Below are 20412 nucleotides of genomic sequence, written 5' to 3'. Positions count from 1 at the left end.
GAAGTTTTTTTATAACTGCAATCAGATCTTTAGGGAAACATTTCAGCCAAATGCATTTAACTAAAACATTTATCTGCGGATAGCTTTCTTTATTTTTATTCAAACTTTCAATTGATTGATTTTACGTGATGGATGAAACATTAAATGCTCCTTGACTTAGAGCTTTCCCTTTCTCCGTCATAAATTGACGTTTTTGTGGCTCCTTTGTGCTGCAGCATTCAAAACTGCCTTTTTAAGAAGTAACAAAAAAATAGTATTTGCTACAGTCAGCAGATGGTTGTCACATTTTGTTTTCAGTGCGCCTTACCACTTAATTTTGTTTTGTTGCAGAATCAGAGGTTGCCAGTGAAGCATCTGCTATAGCTTATGGCCTAGGACTGGAGCCACTGCTGATGGCACATGTTCAGAACAGCACTAATCTAAAATAAATGTTTAATAAGCTAGCCATAGAAGCACCTGGAATTTTTTTTCTTTAAATTTTACAAAACTGTATGAAAAATTTGGAGGTTAGAAACAATTCTACGTGAGATTCGACTTACACATTTTAATGTAGTTTAGTATATGAAAAATAATGCTTTCTTTTTTTTATCGTTTGTGAATTCCAGCTCATCAAGGTGCTCTACAAGACCAGCCATGCCAGCTGCCAGTGGAAATCGATCCTCTCATAGGTCTGTCACTTCCTTCTCTCTTTGCGATTCATTAAGCTCTGGATGGTGGCCCTGAAGTGTAGATTACAGTTGTTTTTCACTTGCTGGTTGCTGGGAATGGAATTTTCCTGATAAACCATTTGCATGCAAATTGGAATGCAATGAGCTGTGGCTATGCTGGTATTTCATCAACTCCCCCTCGTTGGTTTGCCTAATTTGAACAGGCCTAGGACGCGTGTCACTGAAAATTAATATGGATGCTGTAATAATGTGTGATTGAGAATGCGCATGAAGTTCTGTCAGGATAATATTGGATCTTTTCATCACTCAGACTTGTTGATGAGCAGGAGCGAGGCTCGTTATGATGAATTGGTGTACCAGTAATGTGATGGAGCTTCTTTGCTTGGGAAATTTTCATAATAACAGTGGGGTTCTTAGCAACACTGTGTTGAGAAAAATAAAACTGTAGTGCCAGGGTTTCATCATTAAAGGAGATCAGTCCTTTCTTCCTGGACGCTCCATTCAATCTGAGGGGATTAATGTGCAATTGCAGAGCAGTTTCAAAGTTGAAATATATGGCCCAGCCAATGGCAGTGTTAAGGTATTTGTATTCATTTTCCTAGGGTCCTACAGCCCAATAAATTGCCATTGGAGGTTAAATTTGTTCAGGGTGAAAAAAATAAAAGAAAAAAGGAGGAGCCCAAAAAGAGCCATTGGGATGAAATGACTGTCTGCAGCAGATGACTTAGAATATATAATTGCTGTTGTGCTTTTTGAGTAGGTTAGTTGAAATCTCCACTTTAGCATTTTTCAGCCTATAGTGGGGATTTCAAATGTGGCCCCACTAAGAGTGTTAAGTCTTGATATTGAAGATTTTAGTCAATAACTTTTAGAATAAAAAACTTAATTACCTAGCTGCAGGGGTGTGCTACTAGCATGGATGTTTGGCCTGCAATTTTGTCAAATTGCCCTGGCACAAGTAAATTTGTTAGTATTTTAAAGTTTTTAGATAAAGCATATGAATAAGCTCATTGATTATTTTAAAATTCAAGGTGTTCCCTTTGTGTATGTCACCTTTTTTTGTCTTCAACACCATTGTTTCAGTGGAGAGCTAAATGACCACCATTTGCAGATTAATTATCAAGATGAACTAAAGTAACCTTAAGCTCAAAACTAAGTCATCATTTCCCCAAATATAAGCAGAAATCTAAGAAGTAACTATCTGTATGAAGGCTAATTACTACCCTGCTTCCTAAATCTTATTTTGCTTTGAGTAGATATGATTTGCCGTATATTTTTTAAAAACTTAAATCCTCACTTGGGTAAAGTTTTAAGAGTCAGGAAAATAATAAAACCCATTTGCTATGCTACTTAAAGCCTGATTTCTGAAGTATAGAATCATTGTCTTAAACCCTGACAATGAATATCATATAGCATAAAGTCTAAATTAATTCAGAAATTGTGACCCTTTAGACAAGGCATGGTGAACTTTTTTGGTAAAGGGCCAGATAGTCAATATTTTAGGCTTTGTGGGCCATAAGGTCTCAGACACAACTACTTAAGTCTGCTGTCATAGCACAAAAGCAGCCACAGACAATATATAAACAACTGAGCATTGCTGTGCTCCAATAATATTTTATATACAAAACCAGGCACAAGCCAGATTCAGCCTGCAGGCCATAGTTTTCTTCCCTACTCTAGATCATTGGTCCTCAGACTGTTTGCTCCTGTATCCCTAAAATAATTGTTTAAAACCACGTACCTTCTCACACATTTTTAAGTTGACATCTGAAAGTTTAAATGTGACATCATCACAAGTTTAAGTAGTTACAGTGGTTATTGTTTTTGGCATAGTGTATAAAATTTTAAATACATCCAGTAGAATCTAAATATCAAAGTCACTTGAGAGTCAGCATTTTCTGTTTTAAAAAGTGCATGAAAAAGCTTTTAACATTTGAAAATTTTACGTATTCCTTTCTCATCTTGAATTTATATTTTCATTGTACTTTCCTTGCACAATTTTATTTTAACTTCAGAAAATTGATTACCCTACTATACTGTTTTCAGCAATAAAAATATGTATGTAAATGTAAACATTGAAATTTCCTGTGACCATAAGGCTCAGCTCAAAAAAGTTAATCTGCATTGAGTTATTACAAATATTATTAATACACACTTATTACAATTTAAAATTTTAATAAATATTATTGAACATAAAACACATATTTATTGGAAATAGGAGATACAGCTTTAATGAAGTGAATAGGGCTTTTCTGTTCATGTATTCATGGATAAACATTATTTGTTGCTGAATGAGACAGAATTTGTCAACAGTTCTGATCTTTTGGGTTTTTTTTAATAGATGGAAGCTTTGAGGAATGTTACTCACATAAGAAAATAGATGGGAAAGGAAAGAGTCTTATTTTAACAATGTCATTCAAATCGTTGAACTCTTTCTGAGTTATGTGAAAAAATTCACAGAGTGATGTATTATTAAGGATTACTTTTACGGTCTATCATTAAATAACCATTTTAACAATCTATCACTGAAACTTATTTTTAATGATCAATTGACAGCATGATTAGATCCTCCTTCCCTTTTATAGGAAGCAATGAATTGGAAACCACCTGCCCTGCAGAATGATTTGATACCTAGGCGTTCACCTTCCAGCATCACATCAGTATTTTGAATTGGCCCCTTTTTACTATGGTGCTTTACCTCAGGGTAAAAAAAGCGATTTTTTTACCCTGGGGTAAAGCACCATAGTAAAATTCTATCTAGTGGAACAAGAGCATGCAAAAAGGGAGGTAAGAAAGGAAAACTCACAGGAGAGTTCTCAGGCAAATCTGTTTTAGGCAAGAGAACATATGAAAGTTGAGGAACTAGAAATTGATTCCCTTCAAACCATCTGTGCCTGTGTGTTCCTTGGGAAATCTTATACCCCAAGGGATATGCATGTCCCAGTTTGAAGACTGCTTATCTAGACAAATATACCTAATTTTCATCAAATAAAAATACTTTCCGTATGGAATCTTAGGAAGTTTACTAGAGAAAATAAAGAGAGATAAAGGGAAGGCAGTTGGGAGATTATATCGATTGGATGGATGGATGGATGGATAGATGGATGGATGGATGGATGGGGGGTTGCAATGTTAAATTATAAGTAAGCACTTATTTGGAAAATAGATCATCTGAATGCTGAAGGGGCATCAGCCTTTACCCATGGGTACTTTGTGGTCATTCAATTCAAAATTATGCACATGCTCAGATCTGTCAAATTAGGTCCTCCCAGGAAATCATGCCAAAGCGACGAGTGAAAGTTTGTATCATAGGAGCGAAAGTCATATAAACATTGGCAAAAATAAACATTGTTATAATTTTCACGTGGAATGAAGAACTGTAGTAACCAGTATAGAAAATACTACATATCTTGTCTTTAATTGCTAGGTTTCTTGGAATTAAAAAACTAAATGGTATCACACAGCTTCACTGCAGTGAGATGCTAATGTCTCTCCACGATACACTATGATACATAAAAGCTTTTTTCATCTGCCAGCAAGTTCCCTTTGTGTGGAAGGAGGTAGGGAGTGATTCTCGGCTAGAATCGGCCCTTTTTACTACTGCTATCACTTACTAGCCCATTAATCTCCCCAAAGTATATGAAGCCTATTATCAAATAGTATCTAATAATCCTACATGGTTAAGTTGTATAGTGAGACACTAGCAGAATTTTGCAGTATTTCACATGTATATGCATATGTTTGCTGTGTTGCGTATGCCGTGAGGGCGAGGGATATTTTATTCCTCTGTATTCCAGCACAGGACTGGAGAGTATTTTGAACACTTTTTTCTTCCATATTACTTTCTGAGCCTTCTGTTGAATTGGCCATACTAACTTAGTTACTACATACAATGAATATAACATAGATATATTTCTTTTTTTAATTTTTATCAACAGTGCATCTATGGTATTTTTTTCCCCAAAAAACTGCAAACTATGGTACAAAGAACATAATAATCAGAGGCAGAAATTTATTTTGTTTGTTCTCATGTCTGGTATGATCAAGTTTCTTTAGCAGTGTAAGAACCATAATTTGTATGGAAAGTTGGTGAAGAAATAACTCTTAGATCACTAGCAACAAAGCTTTCTATCTGTTTGGCTTCATAATGCCAAAAAAGGCATCTCAGTGAGAATTCCTTTGCTGATAATGACACACTTGATAGTGTATTTCTGGAGGATTATTACTCTTCACATGTGCATGATGTTGCTCTGTGTCTGACCTTGTGCCTCGTGACAAAGCCCATCTCAGGTGCCCTGTAGCGCTCTGAAAACACACTGCCAGACTGGCTTGTTTTATTGCTTACAGGAGTAAGAAAGTGGCAGTGTGCTATGCTTTGACTTCTTCAATTACAAGTATCTTTAATAAATAGTCATTTTACCCTTTCCTTACATGCAAGTGCAGCTGTAAACAGGGGAAATGGGAGTTCACATGTAGTCAAATTAAAGACCTGTTAAAGCCAAAGTAGTACAAGATGCTACAATATTTCAAATATATGACATTTATATTCTAGTATCTCTTCCTTGTGACAGAAAGTTAAAGGTAATAGATTGTCACAACATGAATCCATTCTCATGACAGTAGATGTAATGAGATTGTCAGAAATACAAACCTAACTGTGATGCGATCTGGAGATTCTAATCTAGTTTGGTCCTGCCCAAGAGCTAGATAGAATGTTCTGAGAATTGTATACTATGTATTTTAAAATTGTAGTGTATTATTGTTTCTTTCCTCTAGGCAGAATTTTTTACTGAGCTGTTGAATTTGGCTACCCCTGTTCTTCCGGCAATCAGATTGTGTTTTCCTACTTGGTTTTTCAAATATTACTATATTGAATATTAAAGATCAGATATTCTTATCCTGGAATGTATTGTCTCTCCTCCCTCAGCCCCAACCCCCAGTATGACAAACTATGGGATGTCTTTGTGCATGTGAGTTTAGGAGGCTTTTTTTTCTTCCTCTGTTCTCATAGCCAGCAATACAGGAATGCACAGGAGGCAAATCACTGACCTTTTAGACCAAAGTATTCAAGTGCATTCCCAGTGCTTTGTCATCACTTCGGACAACCGCTACATTCTCCTCTGTGGCTTCTGGGATAAGAGTTTTCGAGTCTACTCTGCAGACACAGGTAACTTCATCATTTCTTCATCAGTGAACTAAAGTTTATGACAAGTGATGTTCAGAGGCTTGAGAATGCTTTCTCATCTTCTTCCCTCTAAAAATTACGGAATTCTAAAATTTGTGAAATAAAGACAGTTTTCTCCTTTCAAGTAATAATCTACTCTGTAGTCCATTATTAAGTTAACTTCAGAATGCTTTTAAGAGGCAGTTTTTGGTAGGCTTGTCTCCCAACCTTCATACTTGCAGAATGAACGATTCATTTCGAAAATATATCCTGGTATGTAAATACTATATGCACGTGTATATGCATAATCTTACGGCAAGTGCACATACTTATAGGTGTTATTTCCCCACTTTGCTGTTATATAAAGGTTATTTTTTCCCTACTGGAAATTCTCAGTAAGTGTATTTCTTGGGAGCAGATATCTTGCCTCCACACAATTCTGCACAGAATCTTGCTGAAAACTACACCATCATGAAGGAAAGTAGCTGACTACTGATTTTGTGTGTGACAGGAGGTCTTGTTAAAAATATAAAAGTTTAAGTATAGGACTTCCCTGGTGGCGCAGTGGTTGAGAGTCCGCCTGCCGATGCAGGGGACGCGGGTTCGTGCCCCGGTCCGGGAAGATGCCATATGCCGCGGAGCCGCTGGGCCCGTGAGCCATGGCCGCTGAGCCTGCGCGTCCGGAGCCTGTGCTCCGCAACGGGAGAGGCCACAACAGTGAGAGGCCCGCGTACCGAAAAAAAAAAATTAATTCTTGATTATCCAAGGAGTTTGTCCTAGGTATATTTTGATGATAGCATTGTAACAATAGCAATGAGAGAGTAGGGGAAAATAGTTAAATATGTACTGTGCATAGAATAAACCCTAGAAGTGGTTTTCAGGCATGTCCTGTTTAATTTTTGTTTTATGGAATTGATGATCTAATTTTCTCATAATTTCCATCTTTATTCTGTAGAATAGAGAAAGAAAGAAAACATTATCATTCAGGTCTTTCTGATTACTTGGGTTTTTACTAGATGTTTAGGTCTGTGAGGTTGATTACTATTGAATCTAAAACTCCTCTGGAACTCTTTAAAAATGCAATAGGGATTGATAAGCTTTCCTAAAATATATTTATTATTATAATGAATTTTCTCTGATTTAATTATCAGATTTAAATTTTAACCTTTTCTTTCACTATTATGGTAATGACAACCTTGGCATTATTTGACCTCAAACTGTGGTCCCTTCTCACACAAACTTTCAGATTAAAATTGTTACATCCTCTCACAAGTTTTCCTTAAACATTCTTTTAGATTGCATATTGTTTTTTATACATTAAAAATTATTTTTTAACTCACATACAGTAAAATTGAAATTTTTGGTTATAGTTCTGTTCATCTGGGCATTGTGTACAGTTATGCAGCTGCCACCACCACCACAGTTAAGATGCAGAGCAGCTGAGTTCCCCCAGAACCCCCTGTGCTGCCCCTTTGTGGTCAGCCCCTTCCCTCAGCTCACCCCCCTCAGAACTGCTGATGTAGCCTTCATCCCTATAATTTTGCCTTTACCAGAATGTCAGAAAATGGGATCATATATATATCAGCCTTTGGTTTTGACATTTGAGGCTTTTTGAATTTGTTGACATTTCATACCATTTTAAAAAGACGTTGAATATTAATATTTGTAAAGTAAAGCTAACCTCCCTTTTATATAATACTAATAATTAAAATAATTCTTATAGTCACACAGTTCCCTAGAATTTACAGAATTCCTTCTTTCTCATACATGATATTGTGTCAGCCTGACAATAATCCTATGAGATACAACAGGTGTCCTTCGCTCCATTTTTCAGGTGATGAAACCGAGGTTTAGAAAGGGTAAGTAACTTGTTGATATCTGCATAGATAATGGTGCTAGAACTGGGCATTGGAGCCAACTCCTCGGACTTCATGGCATCTTTGTAACTATACCATGTTATCTCATATAAGTGTTACCTGTTTAAAAAGTAGGTTCCTAGAGCGTCTGCCATGTTACTTTACTTAATAAACTAGATGACGTTCCTTCCCCTTTCCAAAAGCCTTCTACTTTATTACTTTTTAAAACATGCATATGCGTGTGTATGTATAAAACATTTTCTAAGAAGTAGCCTCATTTTAAGCTTCATTTCAGTGGGACTGACTTACCACGTACACTAAAAATATTTATACTTGCCAGGAAAGTTGTGAAAAAAATCTCAAATGATAGTTCTAATATCCTTCTTAGTATCTTGTATACAAACTCTGATGCTAGTTTTATTTTAAATTATTTAAATTTTAAACGTGTCTGTGTTTTTATGGTAATAGGAATATTAAATATTTTCTCCTAAGTTTGGCAGAGACACGGAAAAATTGTATGATCAATAATATATAATTGCATAGCTATCACAAGTGTTGAATTCAATTATATTTTGGCACATAAGCCAAAAAAAAAAGTCCTTCTCTTATTAGATTTGGCGGGGCAGGGAAGCGGGGGTAGAGAGAAACACGGTTGTAACAGGAAATTCTTTAAACATAAATCATGTTTTCGGGACACAACCAGAACAGCAGAGGCAACAATAAAACCTTCACTCGGCAGTGGGAATTATTTTCAGGCCACATTTTAGATTCAATGGTGCAGAGTCCTGAGCTTGAATTTTTTTTATTTGTAGCACAGCTGTCAAATAAAACATTAACTAGAAAATTTGTTCTGTCAAAAAGAAGATATTCTAGTGCTTGTGGTAATATTTGATATTAGTGTGTGGAGAGGTGGACTGGTATTAAAGGAAACAAAAAATAAAGGTTGAGGAACACTTATGAGATTATCAGAAAATAATTTACCAAAAAGAGCAGCAGGTATTTATATGCTGTGATTTATTTAGGAGGAGTGAACCTCAACCTCATAGCAATAACAAATATTGCTAAGGAAGGCTGCCAGAAGAGGAAAAAGCAAACTGAAAAAAATAATGTTTTCCAAAGTTGAGCCCAAAGGATAAATTGTAGAGAATGAAGTTAATTTGTATTAAAATATGAAACTCTTTAGATGTAAATACTTAAATGTCACTCCCTCATCTCGATCTTCCAATCAAATAGCTGCTCCTTTGCAAGCCTCCTGGTGTACGTGGAGCATTTGGGTTTCCTGTATGCCGTGACCTCAAGTACCTAATTGTAGTTGCTTTACTTATCCTCACTTCTACAACCCACTGAATTGATGGGTATCACATCTTAAATGGGCCTACTCTAAATAACCCATTTAAATCACTCCTGTAGTTGACATGCTCTCAGCATTTAGTATAGGCTGAGGCAGAAGTCACCGTACATACAGAAGTCAAAAACATAATCACATTACGGGGTGTTCAGTTTTTTCAGTAGTTAAAACTCACTGATTTAACCTTCAGTTTTCGAACGAGAGTGCATTCAGCTCCCTAACTTTTGTCTCATCCTTAGTAAGGCCTGCCTCTCATCTAACCCCACCCAATTTACCCCTAAACCTCTCTACTTTGTCCTTCATATAAATTGTAAATGATGCAAAAATTATTAGATTTTTAATATTTAATTTGCTTTCTTCTTTTCCATTTTTTTATTCTAGAAAGTCTTGACTTCTTCTTACCATATCCTTTATTGATAAAAGCTAATTTTTAAAATGAATGTTTTGGTGTTAATTAAAAAGGTTGAAGAAATTCAGAAGTGAACATTTTTAACATTTAGCAGTTAAAATATCTGCTTTGACTAAAGTCTTTATCCATAGGAGAAAAAAAATGTCCTTTATTAATTTTGCAGTTTGAGATTGATATGAGTCTAATCTTAAGTTACTCTTAGTAGACTGTGTACAAGAGAAAACACTGTATTTGACTTTCCATCTGATTTGGATAAAGTACATCTCAGTATTTCACTTGTAAATTTGCAGACTTTATAATAAGCTTTTGGTTTATTAAAACCAATAATTTAAAAAATTTAGCGGAAATACTTTTAGTTCTATGTATTGTTATCTTGAAAAGTTTATACATGTAGATACATGTAGATACCAATACTTAATTGAGACCTTAAGCTTTAGAATAGGTTATGATGTGTTCCAAGTAAAACATATAAACTTTTTAGGCATACTTATTTTTTTCCAGCTTAATGGTTTTTATCTTGAACATCTGAATTGTATTTTTTATGACCCCACTGAAACGCTTATTTGAAAAAGAAGAAACACTCATGCTGAATATTAAGGGTAGACATTCTATGACATTCATTTGTAGATTCTCTAGACATTTCAAAGAGAAACGTTAGCTAGAAACTATAGGGAGAGAGTGGAAGGGCTGCTATAGATATTTAATTCTTTAGACAAGTTTGTGTGAATTATAAACACCATATCTGATTAAGCAAAACAAATCTAAACGGTTTTTTTCTCACACTGTTATATGAACAGTTCATCCTGTGTTTAACATCCTAGATACACAGTAAGTTTACTGGATACCCCCGTCCTCACCCTACGCCTAATCATTACCGTTAAACCGTCATAATCTTAATTTCATCATCCTCCCGCCTCCCCAGGAACTTTCATCCTTCAGGCAATTAAAACAAAGAAAGAATGACCTGGCTCAGATTGTGGTGACAATATGTTAGTTCTTTTATCAAAATTTAGTTCATGTAAGCCTGATTTGAAGAAGCTGGGGAAGGGTAAGCTGGGACAAAGTGAGAGAGTGGCATGGACATATATACACTACCAAATGTATAAAATAGCTAGTGGGAAGCAGCCGCATCGCACGGGGAGATCAGCTCGGTGATTTGTGACCACCTAGAGGGGTGGGATAGGGAGTGTGGGAGGGAGGCGCAAGAGGGAGGGGATATGGGGATATGTGTATATGTATAGCTGACTCACTTTGTTATACAGCAGAAACTAACACACCATTGTAAAGCAATTATATTCCAATAAAGATGTTAAAAAAAAAACAGAAACTGTCCAAAGTGGCTAATACTGTCCTTGTATAGATCACTTTGAAGAATAGAAGAAGAAATAAATTGGCTTTACTAATTCAGAGATGGGTTTGTATTAGTGAAGTTTGAATGATAGAGTATCTACAGAAAGGCAACTAAGTTTTGCTTTGTTTTGAATCATACAGAGTAACTTCAGTTGAAATGGTTCCAAATAAGGGTTTTCCTGGGCCTGCTTTAATCAGTAGACATGATTCATTTGTAATTTATAGGAGCTATGTATAATAACATTATTAGTTGAAATAGTTTTAACATATGTCTTAAATGTGACTATCACTCTTCAGTTGATTTTGTGGTTGTTGTTAACTATTCAAAGAAAACTTTTAGGTTGGACCAGGTCAAATTTTATTATAAGATCGGAATTATCAGAATCGGATTAATACAACTTCATTATCTTCTTAAGTGGAAATTTTTTCAATTTTTTAAATAGCAGTTTTAAAGAAAATTGTTTTGTATTTCAGGAAAATTGATCCAAGTGGTGTTTGGCCATTGGGATGTCGTCACTTGCCTCACTCGTTCGGAGTCATATATTGGGGGAAATTGCTACATTCTCTCAGGGTCACGTGATGCAACCCTTCTGCTCTGGTACTGGAATGGAAGAAGCAGTGGGATTGGCGATAATCCAGGCAGTAAGTACAATTTATTTTATAAGTAAACTTTTACAAGTGATGTATAACATTTTGCAGTGAAGTTACCTATTTCATCATGGTGAAAGTGAAACTGAAGTATCAAGTAGTTTTAATTTCTTAGTTATAATTTAAGAAAGGTCTAGATAGCCTTGTTATTAACATTTTGTGACCATTGATAATTCAAATTCAAGCATGAAATCTCAGTTTTCATGTTATCGGTTATTCTTATGATCTGAAAATACTAGTTCTTCACTGATAATGGCCGTCACCAAATAAAATAGAGGTGTTTCATTCACAAACAATAAGATATAACATAAAAGAGCAGTCACACATTATCTTGTTTATTGAATTCATGTTTTAAAAGAGCAAAAACATTATAATTTCATGGAAACAAACCAGTCTTTAGAAAAAATATGCTTTCATTTACGTATCAAAAGATAAAACAGGTCATAAAAGGCCAATACGGAATATTCAAATTGGCTCTTGGTTTTTCGGATGGGAAATGAAAATGTTCACCAACAGCCTTAAACATCTTTATGAAACTATGCTGAAGGCAGTAAAACAAAAAATGTGTAACCATTTAAAATTGTAATTCACAGAAGGCAAAAAAGGAAGCAGCTACCATTAAAACCAGTCGCACACAGCTGCAGAAAAGAAATGGCTTTAGAAAAACACATTAAGAAGTAGGAAAAAACAATTAAAGGGACCACCTGAAAAATGAGAATTTAATTAAAATGATTATGACAACACTGAAGAGTTCCTGCAAGAATAGCTTTAGATTTTTACTTCATAAGGTAGAGCATTTTAACTGCTCTTAAATATTTAGTTTCTTAATTTAAAGCAAGTTGCAAATGTATTTGGTTAAGGAGGGATCATGTTGTTCCTGATTACTTTACCTGAATACTGTGGTACTTGCTTCTGTCCCTCAGTCCCAAATTATAAAACAGTCTGAATATGTTTAAGTCCATCATATTTTGAATTGACTTCTTAAAGTTATGCTTATTAAATGTATATTATTTGTATGAGAGTGAAACCTTCTAAAAAAATTTACTCAAGAGCCAGTACAGTTTTAAAAGAGGTATATGCAAAGTATTTTTAGCAACGTTGTGTCTGCTTTGTATGTATTTTGTTTGGTGTAGTGGTGAATCAAAGTTTTTATTTTATGAACCTAATATGTATTTCTTATTTTAATCAGGACAGGGTAATTCCCTATACTAATAGAATATGAAAAGTAAGTTTAAGGCTGTGATGCTATGGGTAATACAGTCTTTATAGTCAGATCAAACTTTATTATGTGTATCTATATGGGGAAGTAATGTGTATCTCTCATATTTACACAACATCCCATTTTATATGTAATTACAATAATTTTAAATATGTAAATTTCAGGGTTTTTTTTTTTTTTTCCACATTCTTTTGAGAAATACTTCGTGTTCTTTTCATTATGGAGTCTTATATTCTGCTCCTTCTTTCTGGCCTTTTAGGATGAGTGACTACTTTCAATTTCTTTTTTTTCTGTTTCTATAAATTCAGTTATTGAGATTCACTAAATTATCTCAGACAAAGCTAGATTTGACATAGGTAATAAGTATACCATTTTGTTATTTACGTGAAAATATTTAGGAAGAGCTTTCTTTTGTTTTAAAATCGTGTGAGATGTTTCATGCACGTAGAGTAATCTAAATGAAAAAAATATTTTTTTTTTTTTTTTTTTTTTTTTTACTTCTTTGACCTAACCATGCATGTTATATGTCATTACCAATGGGTGTGTTGAGAAGTAGCTAAAGGCTACTTCTCTAAACCTAGCTACACTTGTATGTAATTGTTGTTACATTTCAAAAATTTAAGAATATTATAAAACTAGAAATATTCAGCTTTTCCAGAAGGGAGAAATATATATATATATATATATATATATATATATATATATATATATATATGTTTAAATACCTTGTAAATCACCCTAGAGATGGTTTTTACATGTATGACATTTTAAGAAATGAATCAAGTAGGACTGACCAAATTGTGGAGTTTAGAGTAAAACAAAGCTAAGTTCTAAGCTTTGCTGTGCTGTCTTGTCTATGAAATGAAAGCAACAATAGTAACTGACTTAAGGTGTTATCAGAAGCACAGAATGCTTAGAACAAATAAATCACCACACACACCATCTTGCTGGCGTTAGAGTATATATTATAACGTTCTTTTTTTCATAAAGCACTTCATCTATACCCTCATTGTCTGCAGTATGGTGGACAATAACAGTAATGCTGGTAATGAAAAGGGAAAAAAAAAGAAAGAATAACGTAACAGGACATCTAATAAAAATTTTAGAAAATTATAATGCATCTTGACTAAATTAAATTACCTTTCTCAAAGTGAACCTCAGCCTTTTTGGCCCTTTTATAACGTCTGATGTCCCAATTTAATTTTGCTTTAGCTTTGAAGGATGAATCTGGGAAAAAGACAAATAGGCACTTTTACATATAATGAGAATTTCCACACATTAGAATAGAAAAATGAACAAGCCAGTCTAAGCTTTTCAAACGAAAATGACAAACAAAAACAAAGACATTTTTACCGCGTGTGAACTGTTTTAAACATTCATGAGAGCTGGTTCGGATTTTATAAGCCTGTGGCTCATTGATGGCTCCATGACGCAGCCGCTGAAGTCACAGCTTTTCAGATGAGGAATTTTAGGTTATGCTTATTTCTGTGTTGTATCTCTTGGATAAAATATAATTGACTTTTAAGAAATAGTCAGGCTTTTATATACATAACGGCGGTGTGGTCTCTAAATGAATACAATGCCTCAACTTAAATTTTTGAATTTAGACTTTCTTCTTGCTTGGAAGGAAAATGGGTAAATTTTTTAAAAACTAGGCTATTGCTTTTCCTGCATTTTATAGGTCTCATTCAAGTATTTAGCTTTTTTAATTTTAAAGATAATGAGAATAAGCTAGTAATTTTACTTGCTAGTGTCATAAGCCTATGCCATTTTCTCCAAATCTAATATTAATGCTGTATGTAAAGTTGTTAGCTTTAGTACTATTTTTTTAAAAATCATGTTATCCACTGTTAATAAGCACATTGTTCAGATAAAATCAGGCTAATTCAAACTGGATAAAACCTATATATAGGATAACTTGAGGCTTTTAAAAGGATGCACATGTTTTATGAAATCTGCCTAGATTATGTAGCAAAAGCCTTATTTTCCTATATGACAGATAGTGTTTCACTTTTGACTCTATTGTCTTGTGATAGTTATCTCCTGTGGGATGCAGTTTTCTTAATGAAGAGAAAAATTAAGATAGGATTCCATTTAGTTGTAGATTTTTTAAATAAAATTAACCAAGAACATTTCAAAGAAAGACATTTTCTACATGGAAGCATCTCTCTCTTTGCCTTAATATTCTGTGTGTTTTAGAACTGAATCTTGTCCACCAAAATGCTTTTCTTGGAATACTCATTTTTCTATCCAGACTGTACATTTCCAAATTTTGAAGAAAGTGTTCCCTGATGCATTCAATTGACATTTAAAAACTTTAAACTTTAAAATGATCTTATAATCAAGGTGAAAATTTACAAAAGAGTTATTTATCCACTATTTTTATATTGTATTAATAGATCATAAACTTAAAATCAAATGTTTATTAAGCACCTAAAAGTAAATGCTTATTAAGCTTTTTTAGGTATCTGAGTAATTTTTTTAAAGCCACAGTTGATTAGCTTTAGAAGAAAATGGTCGCTGACTATGAGGTGTTGCATAGATGCTGTGTAGTATTTCAGTAAAGTAGTTTTCCATTCTCGCATTCTGTTTTTGATTTGATTGAAAGGTGGCATTTTTTTTTCCTCTTTGCAATCAGACATGCTAATCTATGTCAGCTTTCTCCTTTATGGGAATGGCGTCTACTGAAAAAAAAAAGTTTTTTTCATAACCAGATTCTGTTCTTTAAGAATATTTCAGCACCGTCAATTAGAAGGAAGGTTTTATTAACCATAAGGCTAGCACAAACAGACCACAGAGCTGTTTTTTAAAGTACTGTATGCCATAGCTGCCCTGCTTTTTCTCTGTCTAAAACTTCATTTTGTTATACTCTCATCAATCACTTAAGTCATTACCGTAAACCCTACTGTTGTTAATTTTACTAGTATCACCCTAATGAGACATTCCTACTATAATTAAAAATGAATTCTAACTTTAAGGCATTCTAAATTTTTTTAATGAATTTAGAATGATCTTGCCATATGACCATAAATACCACTGATATACATAACCTACTCATCAAGTCTATAAGAAAAGTGGTATCACAATAGGTCCAGGTGCGACTTATTTACTGGTAGCCTCTGTGCACATGTGCTTATGCATATGTATATTTTTGTGCACATATTTAGGAATTATGTTCTTTTTATTGTAAAGCCTAATACGCTTTACTAAGCTACCGATAGATCCTTATTCTTTGTCTTGCCAAAAATATAGGTGGATGTAACACAAGCAGTATGACTCCCTGTAAGTAGGCGTCCTAGAGCACCATCTGCTGGATGCATTTGGGGACTTAATGTTGGTAAAATTGAAAATCAGTACTTGTCAAAACAGGTGTACTTTGTTTTTAATTGCCTGTGATGTATTATTTATGGTTCACAAATGTCAAGATATGTACATCTGTGTTGAACCATATGAGTTTGTAAAAGAAATAACTTTCTGATTTTGCCCACACTAATCTGGATTTGGAATGTTATAATAAATATTTTGTTTAAGGAAAAAGTAGACACAATATATACCTAATGAAACAAAGCATCACAGTTTGTCATGAAATAAACTCTTATTAATCGCAGGTCTTCAGTAAGCTACAGTTGGAGAAACTTGTTTAGATGATATTTTAACTTTAGTTTCCTTATGTTCACTAGATTCTGAATATGAAAGCAACATTTGAAACAAATAGCTTTTTTATATCTGGGATATGACTCCATCTGATTCTTTGTCAAGAACATGAGTTCTTATATTTATCTCATCAAGAACTTTCCTCGTGGCCCTACTTTTGGTTTGCACTATTGCACTAACACTAAGATTGCCCTGTATTTTTCTTTTTTCCTTGAAGAATTCATCAAGCAGTGTTTGAAGCAATATGTTGGCAGTGTTCAACTTCAGGTGACATTAAAACTATGTCTATGAAATTCTCCAGAAGGTCCAGGATGTTTAGTGCTCCATGATGTAATGCAGGCCCTCCCGTTTCAGCAAAACAACTCTGTATTTACTGCTTGTAACTAATAGTAGATGTGGTAAAAGGAATTATATTCATATGGCAAATGAATACAACCTTAATGTGCACCATATGCAGTGTGGTGGGGTGATGTGCCAATATATCACATTTATTTACCTTGTTTAGTTGCAGAAAAAAATGACTATACCATTCAGCCCATAGGCTCTGACCATATAAATATGGGAACAGAAGAACTGATGATTTATGCCCTCAAATTGGAACTGAGTATCTTCATATGTAGGCTTTAATAGTGCAACATCAAAGAAAATTGTCTAATACTTTATGCTCAGATAGGAAATTTAATTTCAAACAATGGCTGGAATTAACCATTAGTTAGAAGGTACAAATTCTCTCTAGTCAACTAAGTATAGTCTCTCGAAGAAAATGGTAAATGTGTCTTCTTTCATTTAATTGAGACTGAATATACTCTGAAATTACAAGCTGCTTCCTCACCCACCTTCCTTTTTTAAGCCTAAAATCGGGAGCCTTCTGCTTTTAGAATGTTGCATGTGAGAGAGAAAGTGAGAGGGAGATTACTGTAGAACTACTAAGGATTCGTTTAATGAAGACCTCCTGGAACAGCACGTTAGACCGACTTTACCACCTTCCAAAGAGTTAGCTTCTTCAGAGAAATTATATGACAACTTTGTGCATGTGTACCTCGTGTTGTACTTTAGATAGTCCTGAGAATTCATGAAAAGAGACCCATTTTTATATGAAACTAAGTATTAAATTCCTCTGATGATTTCTTTTACAGTTGCCCTGTTTTTAAAAGTAACTTTTTTCACATTCAAAGAGGTTTGGTCAGACTTCATATTTTGGATTTGAAGTGTTTTTAGGTAGGAAACAAAAATCCTTAGAATTCTTTCTGCCTCTCCTAGCTGAGGTCTTCATGACCGTTGAGCTTTTTAGCTTTTCTTCTCATAGCTTGTAACTTTCTACAACTGAGAGATTGCTTTATTTCCTTAGAGTGAGCAGGGTCAGGATGTTTCTTTTCTTTTTTTTTTAATTGAGATATAATTGACACATAACATTATATGAGTTTCAGGGGTACAACATCATGATTTGATATTTGTATATATTACAAAACGATCATCACACATAGTTACACACTTTTTTCCAATGCTGTGAACTTTTAGGATCTACTCTCTCAGCAACTTTCAAATATACAATACAGTATTATTAACTATAATCACCATGCTGTACATTACATCTCCAGGACTTATTCACAAGTGGGAGTTTGTACCTTTTGACCACCTTTGCCCCTTTCGCCCACTCCCTACCTCTGGCAGTCTGTTCTCTGTATCTGTGAGTTTGGTGGGTTGTGTTTTTTTTTAATTCTACACGTAAGTGAGATCATAGAGTATTTGTCTTTCTCTGTCTGACTTATTTCACGTAGCATAATGCCCTTAAGGTCTATCCATGTTGTCACAAATGGCAGGGTTTCCTTCTTTTTTTGTGGATGAATAATATTCCATCGTGTGTGTGTCTGTTTGTGTGTGTGTGTGTGTGTAGCATTTTGTTTATCCATTCATCTATCAGTGGACACTTAGGTTGTTTCCATGTCCATTGTGAATAATGTTCATTCACATTTGTGAATAATGTTGCAGTGAACATGGAGGTGCCAATATCTTCTTGAATTAGTGTCTTCATTTCCCTCAGATAAATACCTAGAAGTGGAGTTACTGGATCATATGGTAGTTATATTTTTAATTTTTTGAAGAACCTCCATACTGTTTTCTGTAGTGTTTGCACCAGTTTACATTCCCAGTGCACAGGGGTTCCCTTTTCTCCACTTTCTTATCAACACTTGGTATTTCTTGTCCTTTTGATAAAAGCCATTCTAGCAGGTATGAGATGTATCTCATTGTGGTAAGCATTTCCCTGGTGATAAGTGATGTTGAGTACCTTTTCCTGTACTTGCTAGCCATCCATATGTCTTCGTTGTAAAAAACATCTGTTCAGAGCCTCTGCCCATTTTTAAATTAGATTGTTCTTTTGATATTGAGTTATATGAATTTTTATGTGTTTTGGATATTAATCCCTTATCAGGGATATGATCTGTAAATATCTTCTCCCATTCCATAGGTTGCCTTTTCATTTAGTTGCTGGTTTCCTTTATGTGCAGAAGCTTTTTAGCTTGATGTAATCCCACTTGTTTATTTTTTACTTTTGTTGCCTTTGCTTTTGGTGTCAAATCCAGGATGTTTCTAATAGCTAAAGATGTGAAAACCCTCTGTACTTTTCACTAGTGGCTTACTTATGTATCTTTAACAAAGGAACCTTAAAAATGTTAAGGAGGACAAATTACAAAGAATTTCATGTGACTTGGGTATTTAGGATAGATAAAAATAGTTATGTTTTCATTTTTCATATATTTTCATATTCATAAGAATGGTAATATTACTTTTCAAAAAATATGAACAAGATTTCCTTTCAACAACTTTTCTAAGTATCTGCATTCTTTTTTGGAGGCAGAGTTTTCTAATGTTTATGTTTACTAGACACTCATATGCAGCTACAGGAGCTATCAGTGAATTAGAGCCAAAAATAAGCCCGTCTGTGGGGAATTGGCAAGTGAAAAAGTCTCAAGAAAGTAGTATAAAAGAAGTACATTAGTTAAGTAAAGTTTGATATGTCCACACAATGAAAGACTGTACAGCCATTAACGTATTATGCATTGTGATACTGACATGGAAGAATGTGCTCTCTGTATTGTTAAGTGTAAAAGATCACCAAACTACATGTATAATATGATATATTTTAAGTGTCTGTGTCTGTGTGTGTATACCTTGTATGTATGTATGTATATTTACTATATACATATATTTACTTAATATTACTATGTATATTTACGTATAGAAAAAAATCTGGAACGATAACCAGTAAATGTTAGCAATGGTTGTTTTTAGGTAGTGGAATTTAGAGGCAGTTTTTCATTTTCTTCTTCATAATTTACTAAATTATATGAATGTTTTATAATGAGCCTATATTATTTTGATAATAAGAGACAATAAAGATATTTTATTTGGGAGGAAAATACCTAATTATTGTAATGTACCTTCCCTTCCTGCTCTAGGCTTCATGCCCTAGTTGTATCAGAATTAAATGGATTGTCAGGGAAGGTTGGAAAGTCTAAGAAACGGAGGAATGGGAGAAGTCAAAGTATAATTTCTAGAAATGAAGGTATATTTTCTCCCTGACTGGAAACAATAGTAATGAGAACCATCTCTAATTGGCATTTATGTGGCACAGGATCAGATATTATACTTTTGCTGGAGAGAAGGTCTGCAACAGAGGGTGAAAATACTGCTACTGCTTGTACTACTAGATGATACTTATTGAGCGCTCACTACACACCAGGCACCATCCTAAACACTTCACGTAGTAACTCATTAATCCTCATTGTAGTCCTGGTATTATCCTTGTTTTATAGATGAGGCACAGAGAGAGTATTAGTATGCCTCTACTTTCTGCCCTGGGTTTTGAAGTTCCTAGATCTTACTAGAACTATGAGAACTTGCCCAAGGGAGGTGCCATAGCTAGCAATGCTGTAGCCGGGATTCAAACCCAAGCACTCTAGGCCAGAGACACCATTCTTTTTTTTTTTTTTTCTTGCGGTACGCGGGCCTCTCACTGCTGTGGCCTCTCTCGTTGAGGAGCACAGGCTCCGGACGCGCAAGGCTCAGCGGCCATGGCTCACGGGCCCAGCCGCTC

The 20412-nt window shown here is 34.5% G+C and overlaps 1 protein-coding gene across 2 annotated transcripts in view; it reads left to right on the top strand.

The window, feature by feature from the left end:
* Nucleotides 1–20412, top strand: part of LRBA (LPS responsive beige-like anchor protein) — a 733083-nt gene that overhangs the window by 693554 nt on the left and 19117 nt on the right. For both annotated transcript variants that reach the window (XM_060012133.1, XM_060012132.1), the window contains exons 51-53: nt 606–668; nt 5680–5835; nt 11270–11437. In XM_060012133.1, the coding sequence (XP_059868116.1) occupies nt 606–668; nt 5680–5835; nt 11270–11437 (387 nt within the window). The remainder of the gene's footprint in view (nt 1–605; nt 669–5679; nt 5836–11269; nt 11438–20412) is intronic.

This window comes from Delphinus delphis, chromosome 5 (genome assembly GCF_949987515.2).
Source record: "Delphinus delphis chromosome 5, mDelDel1.2, whole genome shotgun sequence".
NCBI classification, from domain to species: Eukaryota; Metazoa; Chordata; class Mammalia; order Artiodactyla; family Delphinidae; genus Delphinus; species Delphinus delphis.
This window is presented reverse-complemented; position numbering and strand designations above follow the sequence as displayed.